General features: G+C 38.0%; 1 protein-coding gene across 1 annotated transcript in view; it reads right to left on the reverse strand.

Annotated features, from left to right (window-relative positions):
• Positions 1-11851: 11851 nt before the first annotated feature.
• PNCK (pregnancy up-regulated nonubiquitous CaM kinase) overlaps positions 11852-22244 on the reverse strand; it is a 154323-nt gene continuing 143930 nt past the window's right edge. The window contains exons 9-12 of the mRNA XM_053695398.1: positions 19739-19817; positions 16586-16673; positions 14353-14475; positions 11852-13367 (exon numbers count right to left, since the gene is read on the reverse strand). Coding sequence (XP_053551373.1) covers positions 14359-14475; positions 16586-16673; positions 19739-19817 — 284 coding nt within the window. The 3' untranslated portion in view covers positions 11852-13367; positions 14353-14358. The remainder of the gene's footprint in view (positions 13368-14352; positions 14476-16585; positions 16674-19738; positions 19818-22244) is intronic.

A 22244-nucleotide genomic window follows, 5' to 3' on the forward strand; every position in this document is an offset into this window, starting at 1 on the left:
TCAACAAAGGATGCCAAGAGAAAAAAGCAAATTAGATAATAGAAGTAAATTGGAAAAGTGTTTGATCTATCTGAATCATGAAAAAAAAAGTCTGGGTTTCATGTCCCTTTAAATAAAGAATAAAGTTAGTTGCAGCTAGTGCTACCACTACAAGCCAGCATCATCATAAAATATATATTGGATTGGTTAAGAACAAAAGTGAAGCTTGCATATGTATTGGCTGACACAGAATGAATTGATCTGACGATGAAATTGCTCCATATAGTTATTTAATAGTGTCAAGAAACCTGCATCATCATTTGTACCTTTGTTTATTAATTAAAGGGGCCACATCTTTTTTTTTGTTTTGAAACAAATGTAAAGAAAACAGCAAAATTAGTGATTTTTCTTGATTCTTTTGAATGTAAACATCTAGTTACTGCTACATCAGTAGATAGAAAGTACAGGTCCTAGGGCAAAGAGCTCTGCACCAGCCCTTTCATACATTGTATAGATACCTTATATATATCATAACTGTATATATGTGTTTGTTCCTATTATAAAAGGGCTACTGCTTTGTGCACAGGAGTCTTTGTCCGGCACAGAATACAAGGTCTTGGTAAACCTCTGTTTGAAAAGTGATAATAGAGGAGAGCACCAACCTGCCAAATGCTATTCCCCAGATATCGAGACAAATACTGTGACACCTCTCATCAGAGTGCTTGATCAGTTTACGTATTTTTGCGAGATATAACCACTAGATGGAGCTATTAACAAACTAATACAGCATATGAATATTTTTATTTCTAAGTCAGGCACGTCTACTTGCAGTTTTGCACACTGAGAGATAAATTATAAGTGGGGCACGGCTCAAGTTAAATCAATAGTGCTTCTCTTCTAGTTGATAGTTAAAAGTTATCACTCAGGTGCACTCAAATCAGGAGGTCAGAGGCTTTTATTTATTTTATTCTGTGAGCTATAGCCACTCCCATGACCCTTTACGTTCTCTCTCAGGTACAGATGATCGAAAGTGCCATGAGACGGCGAGATATTCAAAAGGGATCTGTCATCATGTTGAGAAAGCTGGCAAAATATTCCAAGCGGCTGTTATCAGTGTTTAAAGGCAGAAACGCTGAGAGGAGTTTTACTATACATCGCAATGGGTGACGATGCTGGTGAAATATTCCAAGCAACATCGCCACCTACATTGGCAATGTAAAGTAAAGCATCCTTTTTTCCTTTTTGCATATATCGCACAACAAAATAAACACACCGCAGCCTTCACTATTAACCCTCAAACTGACATAACCCCTACACTACTTAACCCATACGCCGCCACTACCCCCCACCACAATAAACCCTCTAACCTATTAAACCCTATATCACCACTACCCCCACTGCAATAAACCCCCTACACTATTAACCCCTATACTGCCCCTATCCCCACCGCAATAAACCCCTAACCTATTAAACCCAATACCGCCCCTACCCCCACCAAAATAAACCCCCTACACTATTAACTCCTATACCGCCAAATTTCCCCACCCCAATAAACCCCCTAACCACCACAAACCCCCATCGCAATAACATCTAACTTAGTAACCACTTGACCCCTAATCTAAGGCCCCCTAAATTACACAAAATAAAATACACTAGCATTAAAAAAAAAAACAGTAAGACCTATCCTAAAACTAAAGCCCCCCCCCCCCCTTAAACTAACACTAAAACCTACTCTAAAAATTACCCTGAAAAGGTGCAAGGAAGGACATGGGCGCCCAGGCTCATTGATGCACGTGGGGAGCGAAGGCTAGCACGTCTGGTCCAATCACACAGAAGAGCTACTGTAGCTGAAATTGCGTATGGGGCTGCGTAGCCGCAGACCGGTCAGAGTGCCCATGATGACCCCTGTCCACTGCCTTCAATGGGAACATGAGTGCCAGAACTGGACCATGGAGCAATAGAAGAAGGTTACCTGGTCATGTTTTCTTTTAGATCAGGTAGATGGCAGGGTGTGTGTGTGATCATTTACCTGTGGAAGAGATGGCAGCAGGATGCACTATGGGAGGAAGGCAGTATGGCGGAGGCAGTGTTATGCTCTGGGTAATGTTCTGCTGGGAAACCTTGGGTCCTGGCATTCATGTGGATGTTACTTTGACACATACCACCTACCTGTTGCAGACCACGTAACCCCTTCATGGCAATGGTGTTCCCTGATGGCAGTGGCCTCTTTCAGCAGGATAATGCACCCTGCCTCACTGCAGAACATGACATAGTTCAAGGTGTTGCCTTGGTCTTCAAATTCCCCAGATCTAAATCTGTTTGAGCATCTGTGGGATGTGCTGGAACAACAAATCCAATCAATAGAGGCCCCACCTCGCAACTTGCAAGGCTTAAAGGATCTACTGCTAATGGCTTGGTGCCTGGTACCACAGGACACGTTCAGAGGTCTTATGAAGTCCCTGCCTTGAGGCATCAGAGCTGTTTTGGCAGCAGTGGGGGACCTACACGATATTAGTCAGGTGGTTTTAATGTTATGGGTGATCAGTATATATATGTATAATTATATGTGTGTACAGAAGTATTTATGTTTTTATGTGTGTATATATGTATTTACAGATATATATATACACATATAAATACATATGTAGACACATATAGACATATATAGAAGTGCATTGGAACCCTTTGCAGTCAAGTAGATGAAAACATGTAAAAGCATATTTATGCAATATTCATTTTTAATAAAGTGTTATACTGTGTATTTACTGTAAATATTTTACATTCCAATGTTCTGCACATAGAAGAATATGTTCTATGTATTTATAAATAGATATTCCTATATATATATCTATACCAATATATATAAAAGTATAGATATATATATTGTATAGGTATTTGTATTTATGAATAAATAGAACATATTCTGCTATGTGAAGAACATTAGAATGTGAATTCATATTGTCATGTTGGGTTAGTGCGATCAGCAAACAGTTTTTACTTTCAACTTGTAATACAAGCGCTACCCGGCGCACGTAAAAAGCTTACTTCTAGCAGAGTTAGCTCTCGAGCAGGTGTGTTAAATACCGCTCCACTTGTAATCTGGCCCATACAGACCGTGTAGCTGGTCATGCACATCAAAAGGGTTAAAGGGACAGTAAAGTCAAAATTAAACTTTCATAACTCCGATCCTTTGTTGAAAAGAATACCTAGCTCAGCTAGCTCCCATTAGTGCAGTGCTGCTCCTTCAATATAGGACAGCAAGAGAATTAAGTAAATTTGAAAATATAAGTAAATTGGAAAGTTGTTTCAAATTGTTTGCTCTGTCTGAATACCAATATAAAGAGTTGGCGTTTCATGTCCCTTTAATAATACATTTCCATTTCTTTTTTCTTTTGAATATTGATAGTTGCCTTTATTTACCCACCAATAACACCAATCTGAAAGCATACTGGGATCTGTAAGCATACATAGCATGTGATTGGTGCATACGCCACTTGCATATTCTTGATCCACAGTCAAGTGCACAGGATGCATACGCATCAATCACAATGCAATGAGCAGAGATTGGTTCCCTGTGATCCCGCACTTATCTCAAATCTCTTTTTTTCAGATTTTCATGAGCTTAGTGCAATTTATTGCTAATCATCTTCCTGACAGAGTTTGATCTAAAAACATTTCATTTCTTTATGACAATTAGATCCCTCTAATAATTAAAAAATATCTGCTCCAGTTTACATAAAACTTTTCCAAAGGTGCAGTGATGCGTGGTATGAGATCAAATAATGTATTGCTGCACGTCAAGGATTTGATAAAGAGGCTTTACAGTGCAAGCCCAGAGCCACTGTAAAACATGAAAATGTTATAGCGTATCCATTACATGATGTTAAGACTGTCACGGTATTGACAGTGAGAATAGCAGTTTTCTCGTTTGGCTGATATTATCATGCTTTGGAACAACTGTTTGATAAAGAGGCTTTACAGCTTAAGCCCAGAGATACTTTAAAGTGAAAGTAAAATAGGATTTACTACTGAAACAAATAAAGGGGACTTTCATTCATTAAGTATAAGATACTTCATGTAGAAAGCTCCTTTATTTGATTCAATCGATCGCCGTTTTTAGCTGCTACAGCAGCCCACACCCCTAAAAAAAATTTTGGCTAAGAGTTGATGTTTTCACCTCTTAGACAATAGCCGTGCGGTAAATCCGGCTTGGCGCCCATGGGAGCCGGATTTGCCACACGGCTATTGGCTAAGAGGTGAAAACGTCACCTCTTAGCCAAAAACTTTTTTAGCCGTGCTCTGCTGTAGGAGTGAAGAGCGGCGATCGGTTGAATCAAATAAACAATCCTAGCGTTTGTATAATGCTAGGATTTACTTTCACTTTAAACCATGACCTTCATGATGTTATACTGTCACAGCAGAACTGTTTGATGAAGAGGCATTACAGTACACACCCAGTGCTGCGGAAAACCATGACTATCATACAGTGTACATAGATCATCAAGGAAATATGATCCACGCCAAATAAGTTGAGTAAAACTTGAACTTTATTTGTATCTTTAAAACAAAGGAAGACCAGCAGGATACAGAGTGAGCGCAGCACTGGGCTTACGCGTTTCGGCAATCAAGCCGTAGTCATAGAGTGTATCCATCACATGGTGTTAGATGATTGTTGCGTTAATGATGGGAGAATGGTTGTGTTCTCATTTGACTGTGTCTGATATTATCATGCTTTTATGTAACTGATGAAGGAGCTTTAATTGGACACTAAACACTTTGAGATATGATATAATATTATAATTATATAAAATCATAAATCGTATATATAAAAAAAAACATGCACTATACTTTCATTATTTATTTTGTCCCCTTTTCCTGTAATTCCATTCTGAAATTGTGAGCTTTTCAGTTCCTGTTAGAAATGGAAGGGCAGAACACTGTTCTATTCCACACAGCCATTGGGGCCTATCTATCAAGCTCCGAATGGAGCTTGAGGCGCCGTGTTTCTGGCGAGCCAACAGCAGTTACGAAGCAGCGGTCTAAAGACCGCTGCTCCATAACCCTGTCCATCTGATGAGGCGGACAGGAATCGCCACAATTCAACCCGATCGATTACGATCGGGTTGATTGACACCTCCCTGCTGGCGTCTGCAGGGGGCGTTGTTGCACCAGCAACTCTTGTGAGCTGCTGGTGCAATGCTGAATATGGAGAGCGTATTGCTCTCCGCATTCAGCGATGTATTTCGGACCTGATCCGCACAAGGTCCGACAGACATTTGATAATTCGGCCTCATTGGCTGCACACTCTAATGACCTATTTATAACTGTCTCTAATTGGCCACAGCAGAGAAGGTAACCTAAATTACAACAGGGCAGCTGCCATTGTTTTATAGACACTAAGGCCTCTATTTATCAAAGTCTGGCGGACCTGATCCGATAGTGCGGATCAGGTCTGCCAGACCTCGCTGAATACGGAGAGCAATACGCTCTCCGTATTCAGCATTGCACCAGCAGCTCACAAGAGCTGCTGGTGCCACGCCGCCCCCTGCAGACTCGCGGCCAATTAGACGCCAGCAGGGGGGTGTCAATCAACCTGATCGTACTCGATCGGGTTGAATTGCGGCGATGTCTGTCCGCCTGCTCAGAGCAGGCGGACAGGTTATGAAGCAGCGGTCTTTAGACAACTAATGAAACTTTAAAAAATACATATACATGTTATTCTCAAGCTAATCTTTTCTTTGAATGCATCATTATATCTAGCAATTATTTAGTTGGAAGAAAAAGGGGGGGGGGGGTCCAATGGCACTACTTGGAAATTAGTAAAAACTTCAAATAGCTCAAATTTCTAGGTGGAAAAAATTCCGTATAGTGTACTAAGAGCTAGAGGGTGCTGTGTATATAGTAAACTTGAGGACAGCTGAATTAGGAGTGAAAAAAAGGACTCCTAATGAGAGTATACACTTAAAGCACTCAGGAAGTTTGATGATCTTCTGAGAGATCTGTAACAGTGATTTACAGCTTTTGTGCTGTTGCCAATCTTGCAAAAGAGGTGGACAGATGAAAAAAAGTGTTAAAATAGAACTTTTAATAGAGTTGTATTTAAAATCGGAAAAAAGTTTAAGCTAAAAACACACACTCAAAATCAATACGTTGTTCACACACACAAATGTGTGTATGGGTAAATATGATAGGATATGTTGCAACAAGATTATTTGAAAGGACAAATAGATATTGGTAGGTGAGCTAACTCAACTGAGAAGGTGTATATGTGGTTAATCACAGTGTTTGTTATGTGCCTTAATAATACTAAGTTTGATTCATTATGATATAAACCACACTAAATATAGGGGCATATATATTTATCAAGTTCCGAATGGGGCTTGATGCCCCGTGTTTCTGGCGAGCCTGCAGGCTCGCCAGAAACAGCACTTATGAAGCAGCGGTCACAAAGATCGCTGCTCCATAACCTGTCCGCCTGATCAGAGCAGACGGACAGACATCGCCGGAAATCAACCCGATCAAGTACAATCGGGTTGATTGACACCCCCCTGCTGGCGGCCTATTGGGAGCTGCTGGTGCAATGCTGAATACGGCGAGCGTATCGTTCGCCGTATTCAGCGAGGTCTGTCGGAACTGATCCGCACTGTCGGATCAGGTCAGACAGCGTGGTTTATATCATAATGAATCAAACTTAGTATTATTACGGCACATAACAAACACTGTGATTAACCACATATACACCATCTCAGTTGAATTAGCTCACCTACCAATATCTATTTGTCCTTTCAAATAATCGTGTTGCAACATATCCTATCATATTTACCTATACACACATTTGTGTGTGTGAACAACGTATTGATTTTGAGTGTGTGTTTTTAGCTTAAACTTTTTTCTTCCCGATTTTTAAATACAACTCTATTAAAAGTTATATTTTAACACTTTTTTTCATCTGTCCACTTCTTTTGCAAGATTGGAAACAGCACAAAAGCTGTAAATCACTGTTACAGATCTCTCAGAAAATCATCAAACGTCCTGAGTGCTATAAGTGTATACTCTCATTAGGAGTCCTTTTTTCCCTCCTAATTCAGCTGTCCTCAACCATTTATTTAGTGTTTAATGTCCCTTTTAATTTTTAGCAAATAATAACATTTTAAAAAAACAAATGTGGGAAGTATATTTTACACCTGGCAATATGCAATAATGCTGAGACACCAGGCAGTGATATTGCTATCTATTAGAAGTGCGGCTGTTTAAATGAATATGTTGCCAGAGTAACAGATATTAAATAACTGGATAATCTGGCTTTCTTTCATAACTATTAGGTAAACTTGAAAATGAAAAAAAGAAGTTAAAATAAGAACCAGACATTTCTCAAGGTTTTAACACTGATTTACAATTTCTTATTTTGGGTAATTTGATAACTTACATTTTTTTATTTGAATTTCAAATGTATTATTATAAAGATCATATGTAAATTGTGCACTTTATGGGGCATATTTATCAAGCTCAGTATAGAACTTGATGCCCCTTGTTTCCGGCGAGCCCAACAGAAGTTATGAAGCAGTGGTCTAAAGACGACCTGCTCTGAGGCCGCGGACAGTAATCGAATACAATCGGGTTGATTGACACCCCCTGCTAGCAGCCGATTGGTTGCGAATCTGCAGGGGGTGGCATTGCACCAGCAGTTCACAAGAACTGATAGTGCAATGATAAATGCCAACAGTGAATGCTGTCGGCATTTATCGATGTGAGGCGGACATGATAAGCTACTTCGTATCATGTCTGCTCGCAAATTGATAAATTTGCCCCTATAGCTTAATTTGCACAATGTGTTTAACCTTTTTTTTTAATTAACCAGGGAACCAATTGCGTTAAACGTGTGAATTGAGCACAAAAATGTTCACAAATATAGTCAAGAAATACTAGAAAAGGCAATTTTTAAAATATTTGTTTTTAAGGGACTCAAAGCTGCTGAGATAGAAAGGTGCAAAAATCTTGTAATGTCTGCTGGGAAAGTTTTGTGGTGTGTTATGAAACCACTGTCGGAAGGTCAGCTCAGGAGTGTGCATGTGTCTGCATCACTAGATGGTAGCAGTTTTGTAACACTGTTATACATTAGTAAGAACACTAGATGGCAGCACTATTTTATGCCAAGTAGTGCACAAGACGTGCAGACTACCTACCTAGATATCTCTTCAACAACAAAATAACATGAGAACGAAGTAAAGTAAATTGGAAACATTTTTAAAATTGTATTTTCTATCTGAGTAACAAAATAAAAATGTGGATTTCATGCCCCTTTAACCTGGTTTTCTCAGGCTTTGGCATGTCCTCAGATTTGAGAACCAGCACTCTTTTAACTGGAACAGACCTCTTTATTAGGAGCCAAACAAGGTGGGTTGTATATAGTATTTTTAGAAAAACCTAACACATTAGTAGCCATGCCCCCCCCCCACCACCACCACCACCACTGCTTTAGATTATGAAGTAAACAACTCAGAAAATGCAGCTTTTACAGTGGGGGATTTCTCATGTGATGTAACTCTGTAATAATGATGGTTAAAGGCCAGGCCATGAGATGTGGAAAGGGAAACAGATTGTCTTATGTTTAAAATTCCAACACTACAAATACATTAATATCACTCTGTAATGCAGCGCTGGGGAGAAGGTTATTGTAACCTGTGCATGTTATGACAATGTAAGGATTAGCAGAGACCATAGTTTGAATAGCTTCATTACCATCTTTTTCTCTAGCAGCCCCTTCTGTGGTAACTTTATATGGTCAATATGGAGAGAGACTCATACTTTAGTGTATATGCCACATAAATATCATATATGAAATGGAAAACTTGCTCCCGCTGGAACTAAAGCTTTCATCTTACATACTGAACATAGCCCAACGTAATAATACATTGTATATTGCTTGTTTTTACTCATCGTATTTATAATAATATGTAAAGAAAGTAAATAAAATGTATATAATAAATATATATATATATATATACAGTATATATATATATATATATATTGCGCTTCTCTCTGTGCGTATTAAGTCTCCCTAAGGAAAAAAGGGGAAACTTACCAGACGTGGACTCCTTGCTCAGTGTGCTTAGAGGAATATGGCTACACCTCACTGACGAGGCCCAATGAAGGCCGAAACGATCGTCTGGGGTTGCTGTGTTCCTTATTCAGAGAGGAATTGCCTGGTATTTCGGCGCTGGACTGACCGTAATAGGCGGGATCAGACGGATATGCTACAGTAAAGTTCTACTCTGTGAAAAGCATTACTGGGATAAAAAGCTGCACCCAGGTGGCAAATCACCATATGTTACAGGCTAACGTTATTGAGCTGGTTGTTTTTTCTTGTGAGAGTGCTTCTCTCTGTGTATGTATATAAATATATATATATATATATGTATCATTTTCTATCTTTTGACACCTGGCATGATGATTGCTTGGTTCATACTTTAACTTTGTTAAAAGGGACATAAAACCTTATACTATAAAAACTACCTTTTAATCCGTATTAGAACAAAAATACTACTACAGTAATCCTTTCCTGACTTTAACGTGTAATGGGATCTTAAACTCTGGACAGAAACAGGTAACCAACGCTTCACATGTCTACATAACATGCCATTTACAGTTCCATATGTGCTGAACAAAAAAAGATCAATAACGGTTATCTGTGTCTGGCAGACAGAAGTTAATAGCTGCTCAGTTGTGAGTAAAATATTAGACAAATAAGATATAAAAGTAGACCGGTAGTTTATTTATTTGTCTTTAATAAGATACAATCTAAATGCTTCGCCACCTGAAAGTGTGCCTAGCTCAGTGAATATCTACTATAAAGGGTTCATTGTCCACTGCTCACATACAAATTCAGTGAATATGTGAGGTATCTATTAATGAACATTGTCTGTACTATTTGAAAGAAATACACTCTACAAATTTGGTTGTGCTCAGCCATCTGTCTCAGTCTATATTATTATTTTGTGACTTCTTACAAACATATTTATATAAATACTTTATTTCTGCATGGAATAGTGTTACATTAAAGCTACTAAGCTTTTTGATGCTAACAGGTCAGAATTTATGAAAGTGCAGATGGACAAAATTCTGTTGCTAGAGTGTAACACTGCACAAGAATTTTCTTCTACAGTTCCACCTCTTGCTCTCACTCGACCAACTGTGTAAGAGCAGTGCTTGTCAATCATCCTAGACGAATGAAGCCTGGATGTTTGACAGGTTAAGAAGCAGCAATAATAAGACTTGTTTTTTAATTTGCAGTGAAAGAGGAAATAGTAAGCTTCCCTCGCGTTCCTTTATAATAAAAGGCCAGGTATGTTTGTCTGAAGTTATCATGCGCAGTAGAGACTGCAGCGCGAGACAAACATACCTGGCCTGGCCGTAAGGAAGCGTGAAGATCAGACAGCAGAGAGGGTGGGCAGGAGCGGGTGTGACTGGGGGGAGTGGCCAGCGGGCGTGGGGGAGCGTGGTTGGAAGGAAACGTGTGTGATGGGGCGAGCCGGGTGGGTGGGACCGTTGTACTGCAGCAAATGGCCCGTGTACACAGGAGTCTAGTCTTGCTATAATAGTGGTATAACATCATCATATAGATACCTGAGTTCAGGTGATGTATAAACCAACTTCAGAAGTGCCAGGATGGGTTCCACACTCAGTGTAAAGTAAATATAATTAAATTAAGGATCTACTTACATCAATCCATGAAATAAAAGGGAAAACAATCAGGATGGCATGTTGCTTATGTCAACAGTGTGAGATCCCTATGGGAAAAGTCCACATTAATCAAAGTCCCGTAAAAAACTGCCAGGCCGGCTCAATCTCAGTTAAAAAAATGACTTTTATTAAAGATATATATTAATAATACAATCATGTGGGTAAAAATATAAGCAAACCATCAGATGAAGTAAACACGTATAAGCACGGCACATACTCCCATGGTAGGCTAACGCGTTTCGAATGGAAACTGTACTCATAGACTCTATGGGAGTGCCAAGATTATACGTGTTTACTTTTTCTGATGGTTTGCTTATATTTTTACCCATTTTAATGTAATTTTTTATATATATCTTTAATAAAAGTCGTTTTTTAACGGGGATTGAGCCAGCCTGTGAGGTTGTATTTAGGGAACTACACTGCAAGGGCTGCATCTTCATAAATACAGCCTAAAGTGTATGTTTGCACAAAGCTAGTCTACAGAATGGTAGTTTTCTAGCTGATGAGTAATCCCCCCCCCCACACACACACACCGTATTTGTGGACATTGACACACCCTACATGAGAAGTGTTTTGTTTCAGTACTGGAATATCTTTTTAAAGGACCAGGCAACACATTAGATTTGCATAATCAACAAATGCAAGATAACAAGACAATACAATTGCACTTAGTCTGAACTTCAAATGAGTAGTAGATTTTTTTATAACAAATTTCAAAGTTATGTATATTTCCACTCCCCTTGTACCATGTGATAGCAATCAGCCAATCACAAATGCATATACGTATAGTCTGTGAATTCTTGCACATGCTCAGTATGATCTGGTGACTCAAAAATTGTAAATATAAAAGACTGTGCACATTTTTTTTTAATAGAAGTAAATTGGAAAGTTGTTTAAAATTACATGCTGTATCTGAATCATGAAAATTTTATTTAACCTGAGTGTCCCTTTAAAAAAAAAAAAAACATGGAATACATTTTTTAAATAGCTATATTTTTAGAAGCAACTCTGAAAATAATGGCTTAAGCATCCCTTTAAATCAGATGTATACGGCTATCAGTTTGCTAGAATAAAAATGTTAACTTTTATTTTAATGCAGAAGTAAATCATGAAAGTAAAAACACTGCAAGTATTTTGTACAGGACAGCACTGTATTTAATGTGAGATAACCAATACACAAGAATAAATTCATCTAGAGAAAAAAAAACACAGGATTTTAGTTACTTAATGACACCAGAAGCCTAAGCACAATTTCATCTTTGGCACAGCCGCACCCAGAAAGGACAGGGAATTCACAAGATCTATTTTGTCACTCACAGAAAAATATGTGTTCACAAGAAGTGATTTTGGCTCTTTTTGTGCACTGAATGTGTTTTTGGGGTCATATAAACCCCTACAAAAGTAGTAGTTACAGCAAGGAACAAGAATCGGTGTCTTGGCACCAAACAGCATGGGTTTACTTTGAAATACTCAAGTATTCACTTAAAATTAAGAACAGCTTTACATCCAATTTCAAATAAAATTCAGCTCACCAGCCTATCCTCCCACATCCCAGTCTCCCGTTCCCCCAAATTCATTTTTAATTTGTTTGTTATGTCCCATAAATTGTCACTCTTATTTTATTGTACTCAAACTTCATAATGACATCTGATTCTGCTCTACACCCTACTCTATATCCAATTAAATATAATTATATTTGTATTTAGGGGTTTGATTTCTTTATTAGTATGTGACATAGTATAGATGCTAAAATGTGTTTATGAGTTACATTAACAGTCAGTATAGATAAGCAAAATGCTGCCCTAGCTCTAAGCTAAAACGTGTCTCTTCCACCTGTCCCAACTGTCACTGATTCCCTTACACCCTAACAATCTGACAACCACGTGGAAGACCACTAATATATATTAATGTGTGTGTGTAGGCCTCATACGTCAGGCTTATCCCGCATTGTTGTCTATAAAGCTAGTGAGAGTAAAGTTTGGCTATACATTTAGACACGTGGTAGACATTTGCACTTTTATGTTGCTGTGTGCACTCATCACCTTTCTATGAAAATGAAGGTGATTAGTCCTATAAGCAATAAGTGCTTATACATATCTAGAAGTCAACTGTACAAATGAAGAATTAGTAGAGAACGCAGAAGATTATGATAACACAAGTTACAAAGGAAAGAGATCAAAAGAACTGAATGCACTACCTACACCATATCAATTGGACTACATAAATACCCACTAGCCGGTAACCACTGTGTTCTTGCTCTGAGGTAGTGCACCATCCCCTACGGATTTCTGATCCGTACCTGCCATATGCAGTTCTCTTTGAGGACTGATCAGCGGAATGTAAAAAGGGAAGTCACCCAGTAAATGAATCCTCTATGGTTCTTCCTTGTAAAGGGGGAGGAACTTTAGGAACCACCATTTGTGAAGCTTCATTGTGTACCCCCACCTCAATAACTTCTCAGAATTCTGGGCCAGCTGGAGGGACTGGGGGAGTAGAGGGAGGCCATCGTGGGCTAGGGGGAAGAACAGCCATTGGCCACTGAGGGCATCATGCAGACAGGTGTCACCACAAGCTCATGCAAGGCTGTAGTGCCTGACATGGAGGTCCCAGGTAGCAGGGACTCCAGGCGTCAAGTCTTCGGTTTCCAGCTGTGAAATATAAGAGAGAAATGAAAATGTCTGTTAATGAACTTTAATCTTGGTACACCACAAATAATATAGTGAGGTACATTTAATAATGTTGGGCATTTTACTTTGATCGAAAGAAAAATAAGTTTTCCAAATGAAGAACATTGCAATAAAGATGTGCACTATCTAGTCTTGCCTTTACATGACTGTGGTTAAAGGACCAGTAAATACAGTAGATTGGCATGATAACAAGATAATGCAATAGCACTTAGGGGCCGATTTATGAAACTCCTTATGGAGCTTAATGCCCCTGTTTCTGAGCGAGTCTTCAGGCTCGCCGGAAACAGAACTTATGAAGCATAACTCGTCCGCCTGCTCTGAGGCTGCGGACAGAAATCAACACGATTGAATACAATCAGGTTGACTGACACCCCATGCTAGCGGCCGATTGGCCGTGAATCTGCAGGGGGGCGGAATTGAACCAACAGTTAACAAGAACTGCTGGTGCAATGATAAATGCAGAGAGCGTATGCTGTCGGCATTTATCGATGTGCAGCGGACATGATACGCTACATCGTATCATGTCCGCTCGCACTATGATAAATCTACCCCTTAGTCTGAATTTTAAATGAGTTGTAGATTTGTTTTCTGACAAACTTCAAAGTTAGAATTCTATTTCCACCACTCCTCCCGTATCATGTGACTGCCATCAGCCTATCACAAATGCATATATTCTGTGAAATCTTGCACATGCTCAGTAGGAGCTGCTCACTCAAAAAGTGTAAATATAAAAAGACTGCACGTTTTGCTAATGGAAGTAAAGTGGAAAGTGGTTTAAAATTACTGCTCTATCTGAATCATGACAGTTTAATGTTGACTTGAGAGTCCCTTTAAGTGTAACAACTGAAGTCACAAGCATGTTATGTGTTTTCTTTTAGCATGAGAAATGGTCTAGTGTGCTCCAATACAGTAAACGTCCTTTACATAGTGTTAAGAAGTCACTCACCTTCCATCACCACTTGTCCTTCTCATCTGGGACAGCCTCTACTGGGTTTTCCTCTGATTCTGCCTCAGCGCTTTGCCCCATTTTTGTGATGTGGCGCAAAAACGAAGTTGCATTGAAGGCCCTCTAAGGAGAGATAGAAAAAGACAATAGATACTTTTAGAAAAGCGGCCCCAGAACTCTTTAGTACGTAGCACAAAACCCCAATTTAAAGGGATCCTGAACCCAATTTTTTTTCTTTCATGATTCAGATACAGCAGCAATTTAAGCAACTTTCTAATTTACTCCTATTGCCAATTTTCTTCGTTCTTTTGGTATCTTTATTTGAATAAAGCATAAAAGCCGGCCCCTTTTTGCTTTAGCACCCTGGATAGCGCTTGCTGATTGGTGGCTACATTTAAACACCAACCAGCAAGCGCTACCCAGGTGCTGAACCAAAGATGGACCGTCTCGTAAGCTTACATTCCTGGTTTTTCAAATAAAGATACCAAGAGAATGAAGAAAAATGATAATAGGAGTAAATTAGAAAGTTGCTTAAAATTGCATGTTCTATCTGAATCATGAAAAAAAAAATCAATATCCTTTTTTATTATTGAAGTGGAGCCTCTTTTTCTCTTAAAGTTAGTAGCTTAAAGGGATAGTCAACACTAAAATTATTATTGTTTAAAAAGATAGATAACGCCTTTACTACCCATCCCCCAGCTTTAAAAAACTGGAGAATGGGTAATAAATGGATTATCTATTGTTTTAAACAATAAACATTTTTGAGTTGACTGTCCCTTTAAAGAGAAGTGAACGTGCTTTTTCAGATAGAGCATGCAATAAAAAAAAGTTCTAATTTCTTCTATTATCAGATTCACTTTTTTGTTTTACCTAGGTATCCTTTGTTAAACAGCATATCTAGATATGTTGCAGGGTATTCAGGGGAACATGAAGTAACCTGAGGATATCTACACTAAGTCATGTAAAGGGACGGTGTGAAAATGTATGTATTTCCCAAGAAGTCATTTCTTTTAGATGTCTGTAGATTATGGTCCATATATATCGTTCAGGTGTCTACAGATACGGTCCGTATTTTCTTCATTTTCCTGTTTAATAATATATTATCTATCTCTCATATTTTAAACAGTCTATGAAATATACTGACTTCTCTTTCTTATAGGAGATCTTAATGTATTTAGGGCTAGATTACAAGTGGAGCGCTAAATTATTGTGCTCCCACAAACGGGCTAATTTGCCCGTTTGCGGGCGTGCGATTATTAACCAGCCATTAAAAGTGACCGGTTATTGCTACTGTGAGCTTGGGGTAGCAATTAGTGCTCAGAAAATTAACCAGAGATCCAATTAATAAAAAACAACTACACTAGGCAGTTTTGGGGGGCTAAAGATGGCGGGTATTAGAAAAAACGACACTGAAAAGTGCCTTTATATTGCGGTCTATGGGAACTGTGTGTTCCCAGTAAATATATATGTATATGCTTATATACATATATATTTATGTGTTAATATGTGTATATACACACATAAATATATATGTATATCAGCATATACATATATATTTAAAAATACTGCCATTGTTGCGCTAGTTACCCCCTACGCTGCGCTTAGGTTCTGATGCTGTCTCTGACGGCATCAGAACAAGGCTCCCATTGGAGCCTATGGAAGCGCACTCTCGGGAGCGCATTACTGTTAATTTGTAATACCAGCGCACATTAGCGTGCAATGGTATTACACAGTGGAGCACAAATATTGCTTTCTTGAATAGCGATATTTAGCGCTCCACTTGTAATATGGCCCTTAATTATTTATTAATGGTAAATTATATGGGGCATGTTAAAAAACAATATCAAAGATTATTTTTCACTCATTTAGAAACTTTTGTATCATTTAGACTTTGCAGTGCCATAATAATATTTGTTTTATTATTATTACTATTATTATAAAAAATCTAGCATTTGTTAGGGGGTACCTACGTATCTAAGTGTTCAGTAGAAAGGTTTCTCCCCCATGCTCAGCACATACAGAGTTTCTGCCTCAGACAGAATGTTTGAGAAAGATAAAGGTTGGGGAAGGGTGACTTTCCATCTTTTTAATATGGGCAAAGAAATATAATTAAACAGCTCATGTGGTGTACGGGTTAAGCAATTACATTCTACACCTTCCCTCTCCAATTCCATCACAGTGATGCTCCTAATTAGATTTCACAAAGCTGAAGCTATAGATATCATTGTCTCACCTTCCATTGAGTGCGGGCAAAATTCTTCTGGATTTGCTCACTCACTGATCCATGGATGTCTCTCTCTAATGCTGTGTCCCCACAGATCCTGCAAGTAAGTGACACAATATCTCAGTTAAAACCCATCGGGGCATATTTATCAAGCTTTGTATGACCACTCCGTAAGACCGCTGCTCCATAACCTGTCTGCCTGCTCTGAGGCGGCGAACAGAAATCAACCCGATCGAAGACGATCTGGTTGATTGACACCCCTTCCTAGATTGGCCGTGATTCTGCAGGGGTGCAATGATAAATGCCAAGAGCGTTTGCTGTTGGCATTTGTCGATGTGCAGCAGACACGATCCGCAATATCGGATCATGTCCGCTCGCTCATTCATAAATAGGCCCCATCATCTGGATTTTAAAAAAGCCCCAAAGCATGGCACGTGCTGCTTCTTTTACAGCAGGGTTAATCGCAAACCAGAGGCATCTGCAGAGTTTATAGAAGTGGGCACCTGTCCCTGGCAGACTTGCCACGACAATATAATCCCTTTGGTGCCACTTAACAGTTCAAGAGATTCTGTGAAGAGCTCGAAAAAGGATTTTTTTCTTCATATAATTTTGTGTGTTGCTATGTGTGTCTGTGAGTGATGCTGCACATACAAATGATATATTGGGCTGCATTTATGAAAGGTCGCTACTGCGAATCATATCCGCCAGACCTTGCAAACGCTGTCCACAGCCTCCCCCTGCTTTGAGACCGTGTTAAAGTATTCTCCCCATAGAAATAATTTGAGAGCGCAGAAGAAGAAGAAACACCTATCGCTCGCATTCTAACCTTACAGTAGTTATTAATAGTTTACATTCCAATTTTCTTCACTTACAGGATAATGTAATTTGCATTGTAAATACATATTTCTATATATATATCTATATATACCTATACCTGTATATCTATTCCTATAGATAAATAGGTATAGATATTTATTTTACATTAACATTTTCATATATATACTGTATATATAGAAATATATATTTAATAATTAGAATTAGATTATTTTTTTTCTATGTGAAGAACATAGGAACGTAAAATATGCATTGGTTGGGGTTCACAGTTTAGGTCTAACGTGGTGTTTGGTTAGCGCACATGAAGAATTGAACGTTATTAAAATATTAAACATAAAATAAAAAATAATAATTAAAAACTATTATACATACTGTAAACAAATCTAAATAATCCATAGAATATATCTATATTTTTTACAGTATCTATAATAATTTTTAATCATGAATTATTTTATATTTAATATTTAAATAACGCACATTAAAGTTAGCAATTCTTCATGTGCGCTAACTTGACACAGTGTTAGACCTAAATTGCGAACCCCGATGTGTGTTAAGTATATTTTATATTCCTATGTTCTTCACATAGAAAAAAAATATGTTAGTTTTCTTATTAAATATATATTTCTAAATATATCTAATAATAGTAATGTAAAATAGATATCTATACCTATATATCTTTAGGAATAGATATATAGGTATAGTGATAGATAGATAGATAGATAGATAGATAGATAGATAGATAGATAGATAGATAGATAGATGATAGATAGATAGAGAGATAGAAAGACTTTTTACCATACATCTTTGAGCCCGTATAACGTTTTTATTCATTTTTGAGGTTTTTTATAATTTTTATCAGATAGTGTTTATATGAGTGTATTTATACTTTTAAGTGTATTTATGGTGTGTTTAATGCCACTTTTATTCTTCCCCTACCCTTTTCGCAAGCTTTTAAGTTGTGCTATCCCAATGAGTTTAAATCTTTATTTCTCTCGAGCAAACACACTTACTTTGCACTCGTAATCTAGCCTTAAATGTTTATATATGCGCAGAATATATCAGAAATTTAATGCTGTAGTGGAAACGGTCTGCATACATAGTAACTTTTATATATGCACAGTACATAGCAGTTAAGAGCTGCGTTAGAAATGGTCTGTGTACTTAACACATACAGCAAATAAGGGCAGCACTGCAAAACATTTATAGTAAATGTTTCCTATATGGACAGTATATATAAGCAATAAAGTGCTGCACTGCAAAAAATCTGCACACACAATAATTTAATGGATCTTTTGCTGTTGTTTTTGGATGCAAAATAGCTGAAAGGTGTAGATTCAAAGCATATTAACTAATGCAAAATTAGTGCTGAAGAGAGCTAAGGTATCCAGGTCTATTATAAGAGAAAAGATACTTCCTGCACATTGAAACAAAAAGAGTCGTTAGAATTATATTTGTGTCTGAATGGTGTATTTTACAGTGTATTTTACGTCAAATAAAATGTGCTTTAGATACAGTTGTAAGAGACTTTGCAAGTGCTTTCCTAAATATGGTTTCTTAGATTAAGTACAAATCTGACCTCTTTATGGGCAGTCAAGTGTGACTGCATGTTTGTGCTAAAACGCACACAAAAAATAAGCCTGGCGCCTCACAAAGGGCAAAATTTATCATGAAGCGAATGCCTCGATCGGTTGCAGGCTCGTTCATTTCAGCATGCAAATGGTATTTATGAGGCAGTGGTATAAACCCTGACAACTTGGATTTTGTGGATGAAAATCACCCCAGATTTATTGGACTGGGGTAATTGACAAGCCCAACTCTTACACCATTGGTTGTGCAAGGGTAGGGGGTCAGCATTGCATAAGTGTATATGAGGAACATATGCACCCCACAATCTGCGATGGAATGCGGACAGGTTCACAACATCAAAAAATTCAAAACGTCTAGCAAAGCATCATGTTTATAATGGTGAGCCTTACAGAATATGAATATAATAAAACTGTTTTACAGCTCCTCATATGCCTTTTTTATCATTGGAACAATCACATTGTAAACAATAACACCATTTCTGTATTTAAGAAAGAGTTTTGGATCCAAACGAATATTGGAAAATGTATCCATAGGATGCATGGACAGCATCAACATCAACATCATTGATAAATGCTCATCACCCACAAAGGACAACAATCTTTGCATGCTCAGACTTGGAAAAATTGTAATTGCTTTGTTAAAAAATATAAAGGACAATCCTGTTTTTCTGATAATGAAAAAGAAAATGGAAAAGATTGGAATCGACCCCTATGTGACAGATGCTCTTCGGGCTGCGCTTACCAAGGATGCTGCAAGGCCTGCTCACACGTCAGCCGTTTCTCAGGCTCTTTCTCCAGTAGGTGTCGGATAAAGTCTTTTGCTGGAATGCAAAAGAAGAATATGAGAGACTCATTTATAGGGTTAAATTGTGCATCAGATTTATACAGTGCACTGATAAGAACACAGTCTGTAGTCATATTTAGCAATCTTTACCAAGGCTTAAGTTAGTTGTCTCTGTATAGGATCCTCTTGCACAACACCTGCTCCTGATAGGATGCTTTTGTACATTCAATTTATTCTCTATAGCACCTTATTTAAGCCACCTTTGCATATTCTCTATAGGATCCTCCTGTATGACTCCTCAGCATGATCTCTATGGGATCCTCTGATCTCTATGTTATCCTCTGATCTCTGTGGGATCCTCTTGTATGCCTCTTCAGCATGATCTTTATGGGATCCTTTTGTATCACTTCTCAGCATGATCTCTATGGGATTCTCTTATATGACCCCTCAGCATAATCTCTATTGGATCCTCTTGTATAACTCCTCAGCATGATCTATATGGTATCCTTTTGTATGACCTCTCGGCATGATCTCTATGGGATCCTATTGTATAACATCTTGAATCATTCTTTTTAGAATTCTCTTATATTACCCCTTGACCTATTCTGTATAGCATCATCTTGTATGACCCATCTGCCTGTTTTCTATAGGATTCACTTGTACAACTCTTTGTCCTTGTTCAATTCCTTGAAATATTTTGTATAGAATCCCCTTGTACTATATCCTGACCTATTCTGTAAAGAATACAATAGTACAATCTCTTGACCTATTCTGTAAAGAATCCCCTTGTACAATCTCTTGACCTATTCTGTATAGAATCCCCTTGCACAATCTCTTCACCTATTCTGTAAAGAATCCCCTTGTACAATCTCTTGACCTAGACTGTATAGAATTCCATTGTACAATCTCTTGACCTAGTCTGTATAGAATCCTCTTGTACAATCTCTTGACCTATTCTGTATAGAATCCCCTTGTACAATCTCGTGACCTATTTTATATAGAATCCCCTTGTACAATTTATTGACCTAGTCTGTATAGAATCCTCTTGTACAATCTCTTGACCTAGTCTGTATAGAATCCCCTTGTACAATATCTTGACCTAGTCTGTATAGAATCCTCTTGTACAACCTCTTGACCTATTTTATATAGAATCCCCTTGTACAATCTCTTGACCTATTTTGTATAGAATCCCCTTGTACAATCTCTTGACCTATTCTGTATAGAATCCTCTTGTACAATCTCTTGACCTATTCTGTATAGAATCATCTTGTACAATCTCTTGACCTATTCTGTATAGAATCCCCTTGTACAATCTCTTGACCTAGTCTGTATAGAATCCCCTTGTACAATCTCTTGACCTATTCTGTATAGAATCCCTTTGTACAATCTCTTGACCTAGTCTGTATAGAATCCCCTTGTACAATATCTTGACCTATTCTGTAAAGAATCCCCTTGTACAATCTCTTGACCTAGTCTGTATAGAATTCCTTTGTACAATCTCTTGACCTATTCTGTAAAGAATCCCCTTGTACAATCTCTTGACCTAATCTGTATAGAATCCCCTTGTACAATCTCTTGACCTATTCTGTAAAAGAATCCTCTTGTACAATCTCTTGACCTAGTCTGTATAGAATCCCCTTGTACAATCTCGTGACCTATTTTATATAGAATCCCCTTGTACAATTTCTTGACCTAGTCTGTATAGAATCCTCTTGTACAATCTCTTAACCTATTTTATATAGAATCCCCTTGTACAATCTCTTGACCTATTTTGTATAGAATCCCCTTGTACAATCTCTTGACCTAGTCTGTATAGAATCCCCTTGTACAATCTCTTGACCTAGTCTGTATAGAATCCTCTTGTACAACCTCTTGACCTATTTTATATAGAATCCCCTTGTACAATATCTTGACCTATTTTGTATAGAATCCCCTTGTACAATCTCTTGACCTATTCTGTATAGAATCCTCTTGTACAATCTCTTGACCTATTCTGTATAGAATCATCTTGTACAATCTCTTGACCTATTCTGTATAGAATCCCCTTGTACAATCTCTTGACCTAGTCTGTATAGAATCCCCTTGTACAATCTCTTGACCTAGTCTGTATAGAATCCTCTTGTACAACCTCTTGACCTATTTTATATAGAATCCCCTTGTACAATCTCTTAACCTATTTTGTATAGAATCCCCTTGTACAATCTCTTGACCTATTCTGTATAGAATCCTCTTGTACAATCTCTTGACCTATTCTGTATAGAATCATCTTGTACAATCTCTTGACCTATTCTGTATAGAATCCCCTTGTACAATCTCTTGACCTATTCTGTATAGAATCCCCTTGTACAATCTCTTGACCTATTCTGTATAGAATCCCTTTGTACAATCGCTTGACCTAGTCTGTATAGAATCCCCTTGTACAATATCTTGACCTATTCTGTAAAGAATCCCCTTGTACAATCTC

The sequence above is a fragment of the Bombina bombina genome, chromosome 12, assembly GCF_027579735.1.
Source record: "Bombina bombina isolate aBomBom1 chromosome 12, aBomBom1.pri, whole genome shotgun sequence".
Lineage (NCBI taxonomy): Eukaryota > Metazoa > Chordata > Amphibia > Anura > Bombinatoridae > Bombina > Bombina bombina.